The sequence below is a fragment of the Petaurus breviceps genome, unplaced genomic scaffold (genome assembly GCF_028583685.1).
Source record: "Petaurus breviceps papuanus isolate PSGF00001 unplaced genomic scaffold, PetGlider_PUasm1.0 81, whole genome shotgun sequence".
Lineage (NCBI taxonomy): Eukaryota > Metazoa > Chordata > Mammalia > Diprotodontia > Petauridae > Petaurus > Petaurus breviceps.
The window spans coordinates 6129940-6151312 of record NW_027186546.1 but is presented as its reverse complement, the minus strand read 5'-3'; the positions used below and the strand labels follow the sequence as shown (position 1 = coordinate 6151312).

The window sequence follows — 21373 nt, the reverse complement described above, 5'->3', positions numbered from 1 at the left end:
TTTTAACCTATCCCCAAAGTATATTGGAAATTATAGTTCACTATGTGTGTATTTGTAGCACTTTTCCAACTTCAGTCTATTACTGCTGTGATCTCCCTTTATTACTGGGGACAAAGGAGAAATTTCCTAGTCTAATGATCCCAATTCTCTAGAAACTGCTCTTGGAAATTTGATTTGGGAATATGCTCTTAGTGGAGCTGGGCTGCAAAATTATACTTTAGCAGTATATAATTTGATCCCATGAGATATTAAAATTGGAAAATCTCAATGCTGCAAGGTTGAGATTTTATAAAATGAGGATTTCCTCCTTTTAAAATTCTATAACCAGGGAATTAAGTCAAATTTATAAGAATAAGAATCATAAGCACAGTTTTCAGAGAAGACATTAAAACTACTAATAGTCATATGAAAAAATGCTCTAAATCACCAATAATCAAAGAAATGCAAATCAGAACAACTATAAGATGCCACCTCACACCCATCAGATTGGCTAAGAAGATAGAAAAAGAAAATTACAAATGTTGGAGGAGAGATGGGAGAAAATGAAAACTAATACACTGTAGAACTGTGAACTAATCCAACCATTTGTAAGGGTTATGGGATTTAAAGATCTTCCATGTCCCATTGGACGTGCTGACGTAGCAGGAAGGGGCGGAGCAAGCGAAAGCGAAAGCCAGAGAAAGCGAAAGCCAAGCTAGCTTCCTGCGGTGGCTGGCGGTGGTGGTGGCGACGGCGGCGGCAGCAGCAGAGGCAGCGGCAGCGCGAAGCCCTTTTTGAGTTAGGACTGCTAAGGACTTTCTGCTAAGGACTCCTGCTGAGGACTGCCAGGGGCTGGAGCTGCTGGGAGCGCGCTTCCAGGACGCTGGGTGGTTGCTGTGCGTGGGGAGAGGAGGACCTTTGCCTGAGGTAGCCTGTTCTGTTTTAAAGGCTTGAAAATGTGGGTGCTTTCTATTTTATCTACCTGTGCCAATGTCATAACTACTCTGATGGCTTTCACTTTCTGGTTTTGGGACTCAGTCTTTTGGTATCTTCATAAATTTTCCAGCTTATTCCCTTATATGACAAGCATGACGTATTTTGTGATGGATAATTATAGCAGCATATCTGTAATCTCCATAGGCATTGTGAATATGGCATTGCTGATACACCATTCTAGAGAACAATTTGGAACTATGCCCAAAGAGGTATAAAACTGTGCATATCCTTTGACCCAGCAATAGTGCTACTAGGTCTATACCACAAATAGATCAAAGAAAAAGGAAAAGGATTCATATGTATGAAAATATTAAAGCTACTCTTTTTGTGATGCAAAGACTAGGAAACTGAGGGGATGTGCATCAACTGGTGAACGGCAGCACAAATTATGGTATGTGGATATGATGGAATATTATTGTGTTGTAAAAAGAAGGGGATAGTTTCAGAAAAACCTGGGAAGATGGGAAGACTTAAGTGAACTAATGCAGAATGAAGTGAGTAGAACCAGGGAAAAAAGTAGGAGAAACTAGGAGAAAGAGTAAGATTGTGAAGATAATCAACTATGAAAGACTTAGCAACTCTGACCAATGCAATGATCCATGACAATTCCAGAGGCCTCATGATGAAATATACTATCCACTTAGCAGATAGAGAACTGACAGCTTCAGAGTATATACTGAAGCATATTTTTTCTTTTTTTAAAATTTTTCTTGTTTTAATTCCAATTTCCTCCCCATCCCCAAATATGGCTAATGTGTAGAAATAAGTTTTTAATTACTTCATACATTTGTTATTGTGAGGGCAGTTAGATGGGGCAGTAGATAAGAGTGCTGGGCCTGAAGTCAAGAAAACCTGAGTTCAAATCTGGTACCAGACATTTACTAGCTGTGTAACACTGGGCAAGTCACTTAACTCTATTTGCCTCAGTTTCTTCATCTGTAAAATTAGCTGGAGAAGGAAATGGCAGAACACTCCAATATCTTTGCCAAGAAAACTCCAAAATGGGGTCATCAAGCAGACATGGCTAAACAACAACAAAAACATCTTCTTGCCTTCTCAATGGGTGAGGAATCAAGATAGAAAATTTAGAACAGAAAATTTTAAAAAAGAAAAAAATTTGGTAACTTTGGAATTCTGTGAATTGAATTTGCTTAAAATTAAGAATACTCAAAGTGCATTAAACAAAGGCTCTCAGAAGAAAAGAGATAAAAAGGCACTACCCTATATTTTGGAGTTTCAGAGTTGATGAGCTAGATAGGCTAAGGTAAACCCCCCCATTATCAATTACACACTCAAGTCTTACTAGGGGGCTCCTTCACCCCCCTGCAAACTGCCAAACACACGAGTAGGGGAGAGCATGTATTAACATGGGGATATGTCTGTGGTATCTGAGTCTGGAACTCCATATGCTTTTCCCTAGTTATACACAGTATTCAGATTCAGTACTAGGGATTATAGGTACTATAGATGTTAAACAAATTTTTATGGATTGGCCTAGCAACTTAATGACAATGTTTCTATGGGAAAATATATTCCTTATGATTTACAAATGAGCTTGTTGTAAGAAGACTGTTTCTTATCTATATGGAAAACAGAGAAGGTGAAGAACTTCTACCAGGACAAAAGAATAGCTAGTACACTGAGACCTGGGGTATGTACTCAGAGTACTTGAATAATTTTCTAGCACTGGAAATACTATGCCTCTGGCATATTACTAATTGTAAATATCCTATTTAAAAGATGAGAAAATGTGCATATATATTTTTAACATTTTAAGTATATCTTGCTAAATTTAATGCCAATAGTTCTAAAGAACCCATGTACTAGAAAAGACTGCCACAATGAAAAATTATAACAGTACTTCTAACAGTGCATTTTTTATTGATTACAGAAATGCATGACTATGCAAAACTATTATTAAAAAGAATTATCTAGTCATTCTTAGTCATAAGCAATATAAATTTCTTGTACTTTCATACAATTATGTCAGCAGGGACAAAATGTATTACCTCTCCAAATTATAAAAGCATACATGTTATATAATAGGAGGCTCAGCAGAAAGATTCTGGAGGCAGAGGATTTCAGTTCACATACTACATCTGAAGCTGACTGCCTGTGTAAACTTAGGGAAGGGCAGTCACTTAACCTTGCTAAATTTCAGTTTCCTCTTCTGTAAAATGAGGGGTTTGGACTAGATAGCTTTGTAGGTCACTCACCAAACTTCATTTGGCAGAAAAATTATATGAAACCGAACTATAAGAAAAAACCTGTACTCAAATATGTTAAAACCAAGCATAAACATTAAATGTAATAAGCTACATATACCAATGTTTAAAGTTAAAATCTCAATTTAAAATGTCAAATTACTTTTAAGTTCTAGGACTGCTAAAAATGATTTTTAAATAAAGTTTTATTGTGTTTAAAAACATGAAAACCATTCTTAGTTCATAGGCCCTGGATATGGACTGTAGCAGTAGTTTGTCCTCTCCTACATCTAGACAATTACAGATGCAAAAAGGTACTACTCAACACCAAAGCAGCTTAAGACACATCTAAAGTAAATGAATGTTTGCCTTTATAACTAAGTAAAAAATAGATATACAAACCTGTTTCATTGCTTCTACTCGCTTGTTCAGAGCTGTGGTTTGTTCAATCAGAGATTCTGCTGCATTGTCATGGTCTCTTAATCGTTCAACAAGTGCTTTAGCATCTGCAAGGGCTTTTTCAATTGTGCAGCTCATTTCTACAGAATTGGAAATAACAGCAAGTAAAATCAAGCCTGTGTTCTATGGTTGCTATATTACCTTACATATAGTAACATCAAATTTGTTTCCATTTTTTTTGTTGGCATTTAAGCCCTAAAACAACACTGTATCAGCATGGTTCATTCTCTAGAAAAAAGGCATCTCTCTGTGATACATGTTATTTTTTGTTATTCTATTTTAACCATGTCTTTAGGTTTCCTCTACAAGTATATAAAAACCACTACCCATGGTTTATAAAATGAAGGATTAACAAAAATATATGCAGTAATATGTAGGACCAAATTATGACCACTGAGCCATACTAAAACAACATATGGTAATTCTAACTATGGGTGATTTCCAGTATCTACCTGCCCCGCTGATAACTCACCTGTACAAAAAAAAAAAAAAACTGCTGCAAGAAGCCATGAAATTCTGCCAACTGGGTCCAATATGAATATACCTTAACTAATTATACTGTCATGCTTTTATTCTACTCTGATCTTTCTATCACATGCTCTGCAGTAATTACTTCCAGCCTTCTCTTCTCAAAACTACCACATTGCCTACTCTCCACTCCCCCTCAGCAAAGGACCAGAAATAATCATTTGTCAGCTTCCCTCTTTTCTTCTTTTTTTAACTCAAAACTCCCCTGCACCATCAATTGTCCCTTCCTCCTTGGTTTCTGTCTCTATATAGGCCTACCTTACCCTAATATCCTTTTTTTTTTTTTTTTTTTTTTTTTTGGGGGGGCGGCAGGGCAGTTGGGGTTAAGTGACTTACCCAAGGTCACATAGCTAGTTCTGTGTTAAGCATCTGAGGCCAGATTCTAACTCAGGTCCTCCTGACTCTGGGGCCAGTGCTCTATTCACTGCGCCACCTAATATATTTTGCTTTTTGGAGGGCAACTGGGGTTAAGTGACTTACCCAAGATCACATGGCTAGTTCTGCATTAATCATCTGAGGCTGGATTTGAACTCAGGTCCTCCTGACTTCAGGGCTGGCACTCTACTCCCTGTGCCACCTAGCAGCACCGCCCCCTCAATAATTTTTTTAATGAAAAAAGTCAAGAGCAGAACCTTGGTGGAGGTGGTGGAGTTATGGCTTGGCAGAAGGTCACAGGATGGTCAAAGTGGAGTTGGGGGGAGGCAGAGCCAAGATGATAGAGTAGGAGGAAGAAAGACACAGCTAGCTCCCTCTCAAAAAATTCCTTCTAAGAGATCTAGAAAACACATCAAATTGAATCCTGATCATGAAACCCAAGAATTCCAGTAAGGCAAGAATTACAGTGAATTATTTTTCCATCCCACATCAGAATAAGGAAACAAAGAAGTCTGTGGGCAGTGGCAACAGGAGCTAATTTTGAGCATTCCAGCACAGGGATAGGATGTGTACCAGGGTAAGAAGAGGCCTCAGATGTAGCACAGAGGGGCCTAAACTTGTATAGGATGGAAAAACAGGTGCCAACTGACAACAGTGTTGACCACTGATGAGTTCTTGGTCACAGACTGGGGTGGACTGAGGAGACCTATTGCATTCCAGGGTGAGGAGTTTTTCCTGGCCTTGGCTGTATACCTATCAAGTTACAAATTCAAAAGCAAGCAGCATCTATGTGGCTCAGGCACTAGTGGTGAAGTTGGATCTGAGTTCCAGCTTCTAACCTAGTAAGAGAAATAACCAGGGCAGAAATCCCAGACTAAAGGGAAGCTGACAGTTTTTTCACTGAACCAGCACTGAGCTTTCCAGCCAATGAATAGTGGCTGAGTGGAACAGTCTATTAAAACAACAAAGTAGGCATGCCCACAGGCTTGTTGCTCAGACCTGGGGGCAACAATCAGACTTTTCCCTGGATTGGACCACTCTGGGAGCACTGAAAGCTTGCTGGTTACCAGCTTAAATTGTCCCTCAGATCCTGGAATAATATAACACTTACATTCAAAGAAAGGAGGCAGTAGGATTAGTCCAGGTATTTCCTCTAGAAGTGTACAGAGGGGACAACTAGGTGGCACAGTGAATAGAGCACTGGCCCTGGAGTCAGGAGGACCTGAGTCCAAATCTGGCCTCAGACACTTATCTCACACACACACACACACACACACACACAAAACTAGCCGTGTGACCTTGGGCAAGTCACTTAACCTCAATTGCCCTACCTTCCCCCCTCCAAAAAAGCAGGGAAAAAAAAAGAAGCGTACAGAGCCTAGCCTAACATTATATCTAGACAGGAAGTAGGCTGAAAGAATAAGCAAATAAAAAAAAAAATCCCACTATAGAAAGCTATTACTGTGATAGGGATACTCAAGACACGAACCCAGAAGATTAAAACCTCAAAGAAAAACATAGCTTGGGCACAAATTTAACCAGAATTCCTAGATGAAATGAAATGAATTTAAAAAAATAATCTGAAAATATTTTGTAAATAATTTAAAAACATTAGGGGAAAAACTTGAAAAGAAATGGAAGAGACATTTTTTTTCTTTCTATGGAAGACAGGATTTGAAGGGGAATAAATGGTTTCACAGAAAAGCTATAAAACTTTGCCCAAGCAACATACTCCCTGAAAATAGAATGGACCAAATAAAAGCTAATGACCTCCATGAGAAAAGAAATACTAAAATAAAATCAAAAGACTAAAAACAAATCAAGGAGAGCTAATTTAAGAATCAATGCACTAAAAGTCATGACTGAAAAAAGAGCCTATATATATTTCAAGATATATATTTTTTAAAAACCTATCTAGATCACTGAGAACCAGAGGGCAAAGTAGAAACTGAACTCACATAAACATTTCAGTAAAAATCCAGATCTTCTAGGTCAGTGGAAAAATGGTGCAAGCAGCTAGAAAGAATTCAAGTGCTGAAGAGTCACACACATTTTATCAGCCACCGTTTTATATACTTTGCTTTCTAGAATATCATATTCTAAGCTTCCCAGTCCATTGCAGTGGATAATGCTTAAAGGCTGCAAAGAAGCCACGAAGAATGAGTTCTGTGAAAATGCCATTGGATTAACAGTTGAAGGCAGATAGGTGGGACAATATCCTGGATAAAAGTGCTGGACTGGAAATAACAAAAATCTGAGTTCAGATTTGGCCTCAGATACTTACTAGCTAAATTAGATCCTATTCTGTCTCAGTTTCACATAAATGAAGTTCAGTTCAACTGTGCAGTATATGTGTGTATGCACATATAAGTTTATATATACATGTATATGTACATACTGTACTGCACAACTGAATATATACACACATATATGTATGCATATACATGTAGAAACTTTGAAGAGTAAGCATAGGAGTAAAGATAAAAAAAAAAGTAAAAATGAATGATCAGAAACAATAAAAATTTTAGCAGTTAAATGTATGTTGTCTTTCCTTAGATTTACCTATAGGCTAGTTTATAGCTCAAATATTTCTCAAATACTTTATATACAAGGCATTGTGCTTCAGGAAATACCCAAGAAAGCTTCCTGGTCTACTAAGGCTTAACTTATCCAGGGGACAGCTGGATGAGATTATAACATCTACACAGATAAGTAAATAAAAGATAATTTGAGTATGAAAGATAGCACAAATAATTGGAGGGACAGAGATGAATCAAGAAATACTTCAAGAAGGAAGTACCACTAAATGAGAAGTGAACTAAAGATTCTAAAAGGCACAGGTTAGTAGAGTACATCTCAGCCTTGAAGAATAGTTTGTGTAAAGGCAGAGATGAGACATGGAATGCTAAGCTGAGGAAACAGAAGATCAGTTTTTTTAGAACGAAAGGGAATGATATGAAATATATTTACTTTTATTTAAATTTTTTTCTGGAGGGCAATTGGAGTTAAGTGACTTGCCCAAGGTCACACGGCTAGTAAGTGTTAAGTGTCTGAGGCCGGATTTGAACTCAGGTCCTCCTGACTCCAGGGCCGGTGCTCTATTCACTGCACCACCTAGCCGCTCTGATATGAAATACATTTAATAAAAAGTCATGCCAAGATTTGTACCTCAAGATTGTCAAGAACTTTAAATGATAAACTGTGGAGTTTGTGGCTTCTTCTGAAAGGATTAGGGAGCCACTTAAAATATAAGCAGGAAAGTATGGTAGACCCATGCCTTAGGAAGACTATTTTCATAGCTATGCATAGGATATACTAGACCAAAGAAAAAATGGAAGAAGGGAGGATCAATTAGGAAGCTACTACAGTAGCCCTAACAAAGAATTATAAGTCTGATTCAGGGTAGTGGGTACCTCTATGAACAAAGAGAAGAAGATGAGTGGGAAGAGATTTTGTGGAGGCAGAAACTACAAAATGGCAACAACCAACTGAATCTGGGGCATGGAGAAGATGGGTGACTGAAGGCGACAGCGGCCTCAACAGAAATAGCAAAGTTTGGAGGAGGGATGGGTTTGGGGGAAAATTAGATGTTCCATTTTAGATATGCTGAATTTGAGATGCCTATGCAATATGCAGGGAGACCAGGTCAGCAGTTAGTAATATGAAACTGAAATTCAAAATAGAGTTTAGGACTGGATATAGAAATTTGAGAGTCATCTGCATTTAGATAATCGAACTCACTATAGCTTTTTGTACTTGGGCAACTAGGAAATAACTCCACTGGCCAGTCTTTAGTTCTCTAAGGCAATTAAGTTTTGAGGATGCTTTCAATGACTTTTAAGGGAAAGAAGTAGACCAGCCCATATGGTAGGGGCCTTTGCAAACTTTAAAGCACTTTATACACAGTACTATTTTTATGAAGGATAGGTGTAATATATTATGAATGAAAAATCAACAACATAAAAAAACACTAGGAGTAACATAGCTCCACTATATTGTAAAGAATAACAAATGAAATGATATAAAATTGTGTTTTAATTGAACACTTACTTGCAAATTCAAATGTGACCTGACTGCTGCAAAACAAGATCTTTGCATTTATTTCAGAAGTCAAGTGGATACTATTTTTACCACTCTTATTATATCTTGCCTATATTACAATTGTGTTATTTTCCAATCTAGACTCTAAAATCAAGGACAAGGAATATGATTTACTTACTCTTGCAGCCCATAAGGAACCTAGCAGTACCATGCACATAGTAGCTGTTTAATAAATATTTCTTCAATTAATGGATTTTGGATAGAAAGATTTATTGTAGCTTAAATTAATGAACCAATAGTTATCATAAACACACTTTGGTGGCCAATATTATGCTGAGTACTGTGAGTAATAAAATGTATTTGATAAAAAATAACACGCAAACACTGAAATGAATTGTGGATTATAAGGAATATAACAATAATTTTTTAAAATCACAATACACTATAATTTCTAAAACTAACTTGAGATGAGCAGCTTTAGAAAAAAAAAACCCGGAAAACATTTCAAGTCAAGTGCTTAACTACTCGGAGACCTCTGAGAATGATCTATTTGCCTAATTTTAATAGTATCCTTAGTATACCTTACAAAAACTCAAACCCCAAGAGCAAGAATGGTCAATTTCAGTCCTGTTGGACTCTTTGTAACCCCATTTGTTTTTTTTTTTAGCAAAGATACTCAGAATGGTTCACCATTTCCTTCTCCAGCTTATTTTACATATGAAGAAACTGAGGCAAACAGGGTTAAATTACTTGCCCAGAGTCATACTGCTATTTTTTAAGTGTCTTGGGGACAGATTTGAAGTCAGGGAGATGAGTCTTCCTGACCCCAGGCCAGGCACTCTATCCTCTGTGTCACCTACCTGCCAGTATTTTCTAAATAGGAATTTACTAATTCAGTCCTTTAACCACTGTATTAGATTAGGTTAGCTCTGCCAAAGAGGAAGGAAAAGCAAAGTGAAATTTTAAGACCTTCATTTCCTTAAGATATTTTCCCCAAAATTTTTTTTAGTAAAGAACAAAAACAAAACCCCATACTAATATCTGACATGTATACAGCACCTTTAAGGTTGGCAAAGAGTTTTATGAACATTATCCCATTTGATGAACCATATTCTTAATGCACCCAAAGAAAACAAGAGGCATAGTAGGGAGGTGAACAAAAGGAAAAGGGGATGTTAAATTTAGGATCTTCCTAAAATAAATTATATAACACAAGTTCATAATTTTGTATATGACCTTTTTAAAAATTTATTTCTATATTGAAATGCTTGTTAATTGAATAAAAGAGAAAATTTCAATAAAAAAGGCAGTTTTTCAAGCTAATACCTATATGTCTGATAAGTATATAATCCACTTAAATTTATTGCCAATTATTTTAAATATCATTCTCTTGCCAGTCTCATGAGTTCCCCCTTCAAAGTTTGTGACTAAAATGTCACAACCAAAACCCAGAATAAAATTCTGTTTCTCTTCTTTTGAAGTTTATATAACAAATGCTAACAAAGAAATGAGGGAATTTGTTGTACTATAGTACATAATAAAAAAATTTTAAAACCCACTTATTTAGGGAAGAGAACTAGAGTAACTAACTTTACCCGAGTGATTTAATGCTATAGAAAAAAAATGCTTAGAGAGGTACAGAAACCATTACCACTTGCATATTCATTTCCTGTAACTGAAACCACAAAACATTAAAGTACTGTATGTTGTTTTTTATTGGACCAGACCTTTCATTTCATTAATATAAGTTACTCCTTCCACCAAAGCAAATCAGTAACTAGCCTTAAATGTAGTCTTACAGAGTTACCTGGGTACTGAGAAGTTAATTGACTTAAAAGAAGTCACAGTAACTAGTATTTGTCAGAAGCAGGGGCTTAACCCAGACCTTTCAGACTCCAAGGCTGGTGCCTCCAGTTTCACCTTCACGCTGCTTTTTTAAAAATAAAATATATTTGCCTTAAAACTAAACAATAAAATACATAAACAAATCATTAGGGATGGGGGGCAAAGGGGAAATTCTTTCACAAAGGCTCAAACCTCTATTTGTTCCCCAATTTAGAAAAGTTTGTGTTACAATTATCTCAATTTATCTTGACCAACTAATTAGTTGGGATCCACCTTTAGACCTCTCCCTCATGAGTAAAAATTACAATTTTTTTTTTAAAGGATAAAGTTGTTTTTGCATTAGTCACACTGCCTGTCATCTAACTTATAGGCTAATGCTATAACATGCACAATGCCACTTTTGGCAGAGGCTTCAGTACATTCTGTTTTTGAGAAAAGAGAACATGACACCCACCTTCAATAGTAGTTGCCAGCTGCTTAGTTTTCTTATTTGATTAAGAAGAATTTAAAAAGAAATCCAGTCACTTTTTTTCTTTATTCAATCCACTGTCTATCAGAGAGAAACCTAGCGAAAATTGATCTAAGTTTAAAAGTAACGTATTATCAACTACTTAGTTTGATTTAAAACTTCAGTATGGTTATTAAAAAGTTTTCTAAAAACATTAGAAATCATAAATTTCTTAAGAACTGTGCCCTTCTTATTTATTTTTATCTCCTTCAAAATCTAGCACAGTGACTTGCAAATGGCAGGCACTTAATAAATGTTCAATGAACTTAAACACTGAACTTCCCTTGTGCACATAGGCCCAGGAAAGAGAAAGTTAATGGACAATTTAGCCCTGGATGCTTGCTGGGGAATGGAAGAGAAATGTCAAAACAATCTGCCATCAACATTTGATTATCTGCAGGAGGAATATAGTTCTGTGTCTATGATGTGTGAACTGATCCTATGATCTTTCTGGGACTTACAAAAAGTTTGTATTACAAGATCTCTAGGTTTATTTCTTGTCCTAAATCCTTTTTAATTCTAAGAGGTTCCTGTCCCCTACCCTCTTTCATCTATATGTGATTCTTGTTCCTCTCTCTTAAAGATAATGATGGAGAGTGCCACACACATTACAGTGAAGTGCCCGATAGCTTAATACTATGACTTTATGTGGTGGAAAAGGTAATGGGCCTAGAGTCAAAAGACTTAAGGTTTAAATTCCAGCTATTTACTAGTTATGTGATTGTGCAAGGGATGTAATTGCTCAGATAACTGTTTTCTCACTTATAAAATGAAGATAGTAACTTGTAGTGCCCACTTCATAAAGTTGTTGTGACTAAAGTGATTAAACTGTTATGGAAATGTGAATAGTTACCATATAGGGTCTTAGAGACCATACAGTTTAGCCTCTCATTTTACATATGAGGAAACTAGGCCTGGAGAGGGTAAGTTACTTGCTCAAAGTCAACAGAAATAGTAAGGAACAAAGAAGAGGTTTGAATTTGGTTTTTAAAGCTCTTCATAGTTTGGCATCTTCCTACCTTTCCAGTCTAAAACTTACACCTCCCCCCATACTGTCCAATAACATTGTCCTCTTTCATGCTCCTGAGACAGGAAACTCCCTCTCTCCCATTCTGAGTATGGCTGTCCCCCTTGCTTGTATGTCCTCCCTCATCTCAGCTTCCTGGCTTCTTCCAAGTCTCAGCTAAAGTCCCTTCTAGGAAAAGCCTTTCTCTTTAGTCTTTGTGCCTTCCCTCTGAGAACAAGCACTAATTCATTTATTTATTTGCTTTTTGGAGGGCAATTGGGGTTAAGTGACTTGCCCAAGGTCACAACCGCTAATTTTTGTGTTAAGTGTCTGAGGCTGGATCCGAACCCAGGTCCTCCTGACTCTAGGGCTGGTGCTCTATTCATTTCACCACCTAGCCACCCATAAACAGCACCAATTTATTCTGTATATATTATTTGTATAGAATTGTTTGCATACTGTCTTCCCCATTAGACTCTAGCTCAGGAGTGGGGAACCTGTGGCCTTGAAGCCACATGTGGCCTTCTAGGTCTTAAGGCCAGCCTTTTGACTGATTCCAAAGTTCATAGAACAAATTCCCTTAATACAAGGATTTATTCTATAAAACTTGAACTTGGTCAAAAGGCTGCACCCGAGGACCGAGAAGGCTACATGTAGCCTTGAGGCCAAAGGTTCCCCACCCAGCTCTAGCTCCTAGAAAGCAGTGGCTGTTTTTACCCTTCTTTGTACTACTTCTTTGTACTACAAGCACTCCAAACAGGAGGCGTTTAATAAATGCTTGACTTGACTGACCCTAGATCTTCAGACTCTCAATCCAGTATTCTTTATAATTAAGTTAAATTAAACAAATATTTATTAAGTGCCTGCAATAGCCTGCTGGTGGGTCTGCTTACCTCAAGTCTCTTTCCTGACTCCAATACATCTCCCATTCAGCCACTAAAAGTGGTTTTCCTAAAACACAGATCTGGTCATGTCTTACTCAATAAACTACACTGGTTTCCCATTGCCTCCAGGAGCAAATACAAAATGCTCAGTCCGGTATACATACACACACACATACATACATACATACATACATACATAATAACTCTTTCCAGTCTTCTTACACCTTACTTCCCTGCACGGACTTCCATGAACAAGACACTCCAATCTTTAGATTCCTGGCATTCTCACTGGCTGTCCCTTTTACATGAAATTATTTTCTTCCTCTGATCCAAATACTGGCCTTCATGGCTTCCTTTTAAGTGTCACTGAAAATTCCCCTCTACACAACAAACCTTTTCTAACTCCTTTTAAATCCCGCATATTTCCTATTTATCATGTATGTGGATTGCTTTGTGTATATCTGCTTGCATGTTATCCCCCCCATAAGACTGTAAGCTCCTTGAGGGCTCACTGTCCTCTTTTTGTACCCCCCAGCCCTTGACACTGACAAAAATGTTTACTGACTTGCTGTGTGTCAGGCGTCGGGCTGATCCACAGAGAAAAGCAACGTCGACCAGGGACAATCTTTATCTTGACAAATTAGCAAGTCATTTCTGAAGTGTCTACTAGGCACTGTACTACTGATTCACAGGAAGGAAAAGCTGACCCGTAACAACATCTCTCTTGTATCTAAGTCATCAATCTACTTATGAAGCCCCCTACGACGGGCCGGTGTGGAAGAAAACTGAAGGATAGTATTTATCTTGCATCGGTAAAGTCACATGCCATTTATGAAGCTCCTCTCATTTGCCAGGCCCTGTGCTAAGGATACACTGGGAAGACAAGCGAAGCTGACAAGATGACAGCGACAATATGTATCTGGCATCCAAGTCACCAAGCCACTAATGCAGTGCCTACTACGAGCCAGATGGATCACGGTCACTTTGGGCCACTCAGGCGTCAAATACCTACACTTTGTGTACGCCTACGTTAGTAATGGCCGGGTTACTCGTTCTACGTTCATCACACCTTTTTCTTTTTTTTCCTGTATCTTTCATTAATTAGCTTCGCACATGCCTCTCCCAGGAGGAGCCTACTAAGGAAGGGCAGCAACCTGTGACCAGGGGAGGGCTTGGACCCAGGAGCCCAAGGGGGGACCCCCGGGCCTCTCTTCTCCCCTGGGCCCACAAGCGGCTCGGAGCCGGCCCCAGCTCCGGGGAGGAAAGAAGAGAAGGCCCGCGAAGAGGAATGAGGCGCAGACTAGTCTTCCTCCCCCACCCCAAGCCGGGGAAGGGCCGCCTCCGCCCGCCGGGGGCCTGCCAGGTTTCCAATTGGCAGTCGTCCCTCTCTCCCTTCCCCCGGGGCCGGTACTTACTCTCGTCTCCCCCTCAGCCGCAGCCGCCGCCGCCGCCGCCTCCGGGTAGGACTGTGGGCGGGTTCTGCCGGCGGGGCCCCGGCTGCCCCAGAAGGGCCGGGCTCCACTCCTCCTTACGGGGCTGCAAAACCGGGCTGGGTCCCTTCAGCAGGTGACGGCAGAGCCGGGTAGAGACAGCAGCAAGGGGAGGTGGCCGGATCCACCCCCCATCTCGGAGTGGTGGGGCGGGCTGCTCACTCTACCTCCAGCGCCCGAGGAGCTGAGAGGGGGGCGGGACGAGAGGTGCGAGAGCACCTCAACCCTCGCGAGACTTCTTTACCCGTGCCCCTTTCCCCTTTTAGGTCGCGGCGCGGAGATTTGACCGGTGACACTCTTGGACTACTCCCGCGAGAGGCACAATACGTTTCACCCCTCCTCTCTCTTTTCTCCACTTCCTCCCTCCCTCTCGCTCTTCTCGAACTCTCGGTGAGTCTCGCGAGCGTTGCCAGTGGAACCAAAGCAGGGCGGAGAGCGAACAGGCGAGGGGGGGCCCCTCTGCGCTCTGGGGGCTGGATGCGTTTTAGCCGGTGCTGCGGTTCGTGCTGCAAGGCTAGCAAGGGTGCCCCGACGGCCCAGACCATCCATTCCAAGGGGTGACTAGGGGTCTCAATCGGGGAGAAAGCCCTTAGAGGCCGAGACTTTTTTTTCCCTCCAGGTCTCCGCCCCCTTTCGGTGTTTCGTGGCCTGGGCTTCCTGACCACTGAGGGGGAGGGGAGCTCGACGGGAGCCGAAGGGGGCGGGGCTAAGGGCAGCCTAACGGGGGGGGGCGGGAATTAGGCGAGCTGCGCACGCGCGCCGCGCGAATGTGTTTGTGTTTTTGCGTGCGTGTCTATATGTTTGAAACTGGAAAGGGACCGGGGTGCGAGAAGATGAATACGATGCTCTCCTCTCGGTGGTAGCAGACACTCTTGGCCGTCTGCTGAACCTCTCAGCAGCCTATTCCAGAGAGGCTGTGGCTCCTAGCCTTTGGCTCATTTCCACAGCAGGACCAGGCATAAAAGTAAGCGAATCTCTATCCCGAAGTTTGTATCCTACCCACCCACTTCGCGGTTTCCCCCTCTTCTGCTTTTCCTGGAGATTTTAGATCTGGTTCATTCTGTAAAAGAGCCTCCTTGCAGATATGCTCTATATAAAACTGAAATACTTGAAAGCAGGAAATGAAAATAGCCTCTGGAAACATTCTATCAAGTAGAAAGGTTCTTTTTGAAGAACACTTAATTGTTCTTGCCATATGCTTTCCTAAGATCATCTGTTTAATCAGTTTAATATAGTTTTTTTTAAATGAGGAAAAAATTGCCCAATATAAAAAAGTCAAAACAAAACAGTTAACCTATTTTTATAGTAGTCCATAACAAGTCACTTTTTGTAAACGTTAGGTTATATTTGTGTAGATTTGGCTTTGGAAAGTCATCAGATAGTTAACTTTTAGTTTTTTAGGAGGTGATTTATACGATTTGGTCTCTTTCAAACCTTATATTGTCACTTCTTACCTGCTTTTTGTTCATTTTGTTGGTCAAGAAGTTGCAACGGGAAAAAAAGGTCAAATTAGCTTAATTTATACATTTATTAAAAGCTCGAATGATTTCTTAGGAATAAAGCCTGAAAGTATTGACTTTGAATTAATTTTTTTATTATCATAGGTAGATAGTATAGTGATTTAAATTTATAAAACATTTTTCTCATGATAACCCTGAAAGGTATGGGCTTCAATTGGAATTGTTACAGGACCCTAGACAAGTAATTTGCCTTTTCTGAGTTTCAGATTCTTCAGCTGGAAAATAGAGATAATTAAACTTGTACTGACAGTCTCTAACTCCACTGAATAGAAAGTCTCAGAGTCAGAAAAAACTCCATTAAAGTCCCATCACTGAATCATTTGTGTGACCCTGAGCAGGCCATTTCTCAGTACCCTGGGCAAATCTGGAAGACTTTTAAGTTTCTAAGCAAGGGCTAATCATCATTGGTAGAAGTTCCTCATTGGATGACTCTTAAACTCATAAAATAAAATAGGTCAGGTTAAAAAAAAAAACCAACAACCCCTGTAGGGTTCTTGTTAAAAAAAAATAGTAAGTTGTAATCCCTTGTAAAAATGCTAGAGAAGTACACAAGGTAGTACAAGCATTATGCCCATTAAACAGAAAAGAAATTGGGATCCAAAGAGGCTAAGTGATTTGCACAGGGTCACAGAGCCAGAACTCAATTCTTTGACCACTAGACCAATGCACTTTCTGCTGTAAACTGTGGAAGGGTTGAATATGGAGAGCTGACTATATGAAATTGTTAACATTGAATATATTTTGAGGACACAATGACCAGTGACAAATTCAGCCAAAAAGTTAATATTATAAAGATTAATTTTTCTAATTTTAATAGAGTAAAAGTCCAATATAATGTGGCTTATAACAAAAATTGAGAGACATTTTGATTATAGTTGAGACCTTATCAAATTATGCTTCTAACTTGTAGTGTGAATATAATTCATGTCCCTTACTAAGTCTTCATGAAGGAGAAATTAGACACTAATCAGATTTGTTTACATTTTAATATGTTTATTTCCTCATAGGTTAAAAAAAATGAAAATTTTTTCTGAGTCTCATAAAACGGTATTTGTTGTGGATCATTGTCCATACATGGCAGAATCATGCCGACAACATGTAGAGTTTGACATGTTGGTGAAAAATAGGACCCAAGGAATCATACCACTGGCACCCATATCTAAATCATTGTGGACTTGCTCAGTAGAATCCTCCATGGAATACTGCAGGATTATGTATGATATATTTCCTTTCAAAAAGCTGGTGAGTATTTATTCAATACCGCAAATGTGCTGGAAATCATGAATTTGAGATATAATTTGTTTGCATATACGTATTTTAATTATATTGGTATTGCTTTAGAATGAAAAGGTAATAGTAAGTCTTGTATTCCATTTAATATAAGTTATCTTTTTGAGATTAATATATGATGACTTCATTGGTAAGCCAGGAGAGTTTGTCAATATTAGGATAATTTGAAAGGGTTTCAAGTTGTTACTTTTTTGTACTTCATTGAGTTATGGTCTTGACATTTCAGATACTTAAGTATTTATTGAGTGCCATACTAGGCACTGTTAGACACTAGAGATTCAAAGAAAAAAAATGAAACCATTTTTGCCCTCAAGAAGCTTATATTCTATTGGGGAGAAATAACATATACACATACATGTATACACAAAACATACAGAATAAATGCAAAGTAATTTTAGAAGAAGAGAGCCCTGACAACTGGAGGATTCAGAAAGTCTTCTGTAGGAGGTAATAGCTGAGCTTTACTTGGAAAGAACCAAAATCTTCCAGGAATTGGATTTGAGGAGGGAGATTATTCCGGTCCCAAGGGATACCCTATGCAAAGGCCTGGTCAAGAATGATTCCATGTCCTGTAGGGGACACAGTAAGTAGACTAGTTTGTTTTTCCTTGACAATGTAAGTCACTATATTTAGTAGACATTTTTTGTGACTTTGCTGTGGTAGAAAAAAATCATCTGATGAATCTCTTCTAGTGATGAGCTTCTCTGTGCTTAGTTAAGCTGTTCCTTTGTGAACAGATATACAGTCTCTCTCTTTTTTTTTTTTAAAGTAATCGGGGTTAAGTAACTTGCTCAAGGTTACACGGCCAGTTATTTCTGGGTGTGGTGCTGAGTATGTGAGCCCAGATTTGATCCAGGTCATCCCGACACTGGAGCCAGTGCTCTTACTCGCTGAGCCACCTGGCCGCCCCTAAGCAATTGGGTTTAAGTAACTTGCTCAAGGTTACACGGCCAGGTGTTTCTAGGTGGTTGCTAAGTGTCTGAGCCCGGGATTCGATCTCCAGGTCATTCCAACACTGGAGCCGGTGCTCTTACTCGCTGTGCTACCTGTCCACCCCTGATATACAGTTTCTTGCTGGACCTTAACTTGAAACTTTTCCAGCTTGTGGGAAACTGCTAGAACTTACACACAGTCCAGTGAAAACCTCAGGATTATCTTTATACTACTAAGGGGAGTCATAGTAGGCCATTAGTGAAAATACTTTTTAAAATTAGGATAATCTGTTAGTTGAAAGGTATATGGAAGATCGATAGTTTATTTTTTCTGTTAAAATTTTCTCATGATTCAGGTTTACATCGTCAAGAATGTTAGCTTGATTATGCAAAAGTGAATTTTCATTGCTTTCTGTAATGTTGGGAGAAGAGAGAAGGAGTCTCATCTCTTTAGTTATTCAGATGGGTTTCAGATTTCTTTTAGTAAGGTGGAGATTGTGCAGTCTGACATGAAAATCAGGTGTGTATATTTGGCTGTATTCTGAAGTCAGATATGAAGGAATTTTAGATTATCTGTGATTTTTTTTTTTTGTGGAGGAAAGGGAGTGAACTTGTGATTTCATCAGTGTAGGAAATTCCTGTTGAGGAAACTTTCTATACCAGTGTGGATTGGCCATCATCATGGGATTGACCCCAAGAAAGGGTTCCAGAGTTATAAGGAAAATTCTATTTGGAGTCAGGGAAGCCAGTCTGAGTATCTTGTAAATTGCCCAGGGAATAGAGTTACATGCCTAAGGCAAGTGATGCTAGTGCCAGGGAGACCTTGAGAAAGGGAGCAGTGACTGGTTTAAGAAGGGTTCCCAAGACCAATTAAAGGAAAAGAGCAGGGACTGAAGCACACAGCAGTGGGAAACTAGACATAGATACTAGCAAAATTGAAGTGTTCTAGAATTATAAAGTTATATTTTCTAACTTGTTTCCTAACCATTCTATTTTTCTAGGTATATATGTATGTATATATGTGTGTGTATGTATGTGTATATGTATATATATGCACACACATAAAGGGGTGTGTATGTGTATACATATGTACATACGTAAAGGTGTGTGTTACCTGTATCTATATATATATATATATATGCCTATCTATACCTATATTTTTTGTTTTATGATCTTGACTTGTGATTTCATTTACCTTAGTGTAGATAAGCAATTTATCTTTAGAGGGTTGACTGGGCTATGAGGATAATGACTTGTGGCTGGTTATACAGCTTGTTTGCCTCAAAGGTATGACTTGAAACAAATCTTCCTGATTTATAGGCCAGCTTATAGCTATTTGGTTATGCTGCTATGCATGTATACATACATATATTCATTTGCCTGTGTGTATACACATGTATAAGTAAATACAGTTATCCTTCCACATGCAGTTTTCCCTATTGCAGTTTTGATATATCATGGGTCAGCATAAGAAATTAAATGAGAATTTTGTGGGAGTTTTGTGGAAGTTACAGAAAAAAATTAAAAAACTCAGAAATATATAAAGTATATATAAAGTATTGTATAATATCAGCCTAAATTTTACAATAATGTAGTGTAAACACCCCATAAGAGAAAAGAATCAGACTTGTTTGGTGTGACGGGAAGGCCAGAAATTTTAGATTTTCCAGATAGAAGGAGCACCACCCCACAGTGTAGAAAGGAGAATTGTAAATATGTATCTTTCCTTTATATTTAGATTGAAGGAAACTCTTTATGTAACTACCATGTAATTGTTTGGTAACTTTGAATAAACTAGTCCTTGAACAGTTGTTTTTTGTAATTTCAGCATAATTATTAAATACAACTTTGTAACCTTTCAGGTGAATTTCATTGTTAGTGACTCTGGACCTCATGTTTTAAATTCTTGGACTCAAGAAGACCAGAATTTGCAGGAGGTATGTTTAGTTTCTGAAATGTGATACTTCGAAAAGAAAACAAAACAATGTTCAGTTAATATGATGGTCTTTTAAATGAAAAGCTAGAATTCTGCAATCTTATAGACCTTGCCAGATTAAGTTGTATTTCTCAAATATTTAACCTTTTGTTTAGTTTGGGAAAGCACCAGTTTTTAATATTTTGAATCCTATTGTATTTTCCACTATGAATACTTTTTGTAAGTGAGACAGATAAGAGTCAAATACTTGGAATACTAAATTGAAATACTTCATTTTGAAGTTTTGCCACTGGTGGAAACTTCACACAAGATAATTATTCCACCCCCCCCCCCCTTTTTTTAAATTACAGAGAGCATAATCAAGGAATGTATTATGATATTTGTCATTTTTGAAATATATTGTTTAATATTGTAGTTCCAAGTAATAAGACTCCAATATTGAGTCCCTTAGGCTAATGATCATAAACATGTAAGCCATAACAGACAGCTTGTACTTTTCCACCACCCTGACTCATTCTGATACTGTGAGTAACTTAGAATTTTGATTGGATGAGGCTTCCAGCCTGATGCACTCCTATGTCCACTCCTACAATCACCCTACCCCTCTCTCTAGTGTATACTTCCATCTAGATATTGTTTCTCCACCTCCCCACCCCCCATACACACACGTATCTCCCATACTTGAACGACCCTGGTGCTATGTGGTCAAATCTCTGTATTGCCATAGTGTGTGTGTGTGTGTATGTCTTTCATTTTTTTTGCCTGTTTGCTAATAAAGCTCATGTTTACTCCTTCCCGGGTACCCATTTTCTGTAAACTGTGAACGCAGATCCTGGAATGTGTGTATCATAGAGTCATGGAATTTAGAGCTCTAAGGAGTTTTAAAGGTAATAATAACTAAGTTTTTATAAAGCATTTTCCTTTTAATAAGCCCATGAATTAAAAAGTATTATATTATCTCTACAGGTGAGGTAACTGAGGCTCAGAGACCTTGGAACCTTAAGCCCTCTTAACTCCAGATCTTTTTGTTGTATCATTTCCTCTGAATTTCAAGATAATTGAGATATTCCCCCCTCTTCCCCTACAAATAGATATATCTGATACCTCTTTTGGATGCAGTTGTTTTTGAAAGTATACTAAGGCTGTGTTTCAATGTGAATGAATTCGTAATACACATGCATTCAGACTTCATTACATGTAGAGAATACTTAACTTTATAAATTCACTGACCATGTAGTGGTATTCTCTTTCAAGTTTGCTTCTTTCTGAGGGAAATAAGAAGGGACCTCATACTCCTTTATCATATGAATTTACCAGGGTAGTGGGGGAGGGGAGGGTGTGTGTGTGTGTGTGTGTGTGTGTGTGTGTGTGTGTGTGTGT

General features: G+C 38.6%; 2 protein-coding genes across 5 annotated transcripts in view; one reads left to right on the top strand and one right to left on the bottom strand.

Annotated features, from left to right (window-relative positions):
- The window catches only part of LOC138176125 (FGFR1 oncogene partner 2 homolog), a 35570-nt gene extending 21055 nt beyond the window's left edge, over nucleotides 1–14515 (bottom strand). The window contains exons 1-2 of one of the 3 annotated variants that reach the window (XM_069106886.1): nucleotides 14241–14515; nucleotides 3582–3718 (exon numbers count right to left, since the gene is read on the bottom strand). In XM_069106886.1, the coding sequence (XP_068962987.1) occupies nucleotides 3582–3716 (135 nt within the window). In that variant the 5' untranslated portion in view covers nucleotides 3717–3718; nucleotides 14241–14515. The remainder of the gene's footprint in view (nucleotides 1–3581; nucleotides 3719–14240) is intronic. The other 2 variants (XM_069106884.1, XM_069106885.1) reach the window with 2 other exon arrangements.
- Nucleotides 14516–14562: 47 nt separating this feature from the next.
- Nucleotides 14563–21373, top strand: part of LOC138176123 (integrator complex subunit 13) — a 30837-nt gene continuing 24026 nt past the window's right edge. Inside the window, exons 1-4 of one of the 2 annotated variants that reach the window (XM_069106881.1) lie at nucleotides 14563–14705; nucleotides 15131–15279; nucleotides 16843–17077; nucleotides 19920–19994. In XM_069106881.1, the coding sequence (XP_068962982.1) occupies nucleotides 16853–17077; nucleotides 19920–19994 (300 nt within the window). In that variant the 5' untranslated portion in view covers nucleotides 14563–14705; nucleotides 15131–15279; nucleotides 16843–16852. The remainder of the gene's footprint in view (nucleotides 14706–15130; nucleotides 15280–16842; nucleotides 17078–19919; nucleotides 19995–21373) is intronic. The other variant, XM_069106882.1, reaches the window with a different exon arrangement.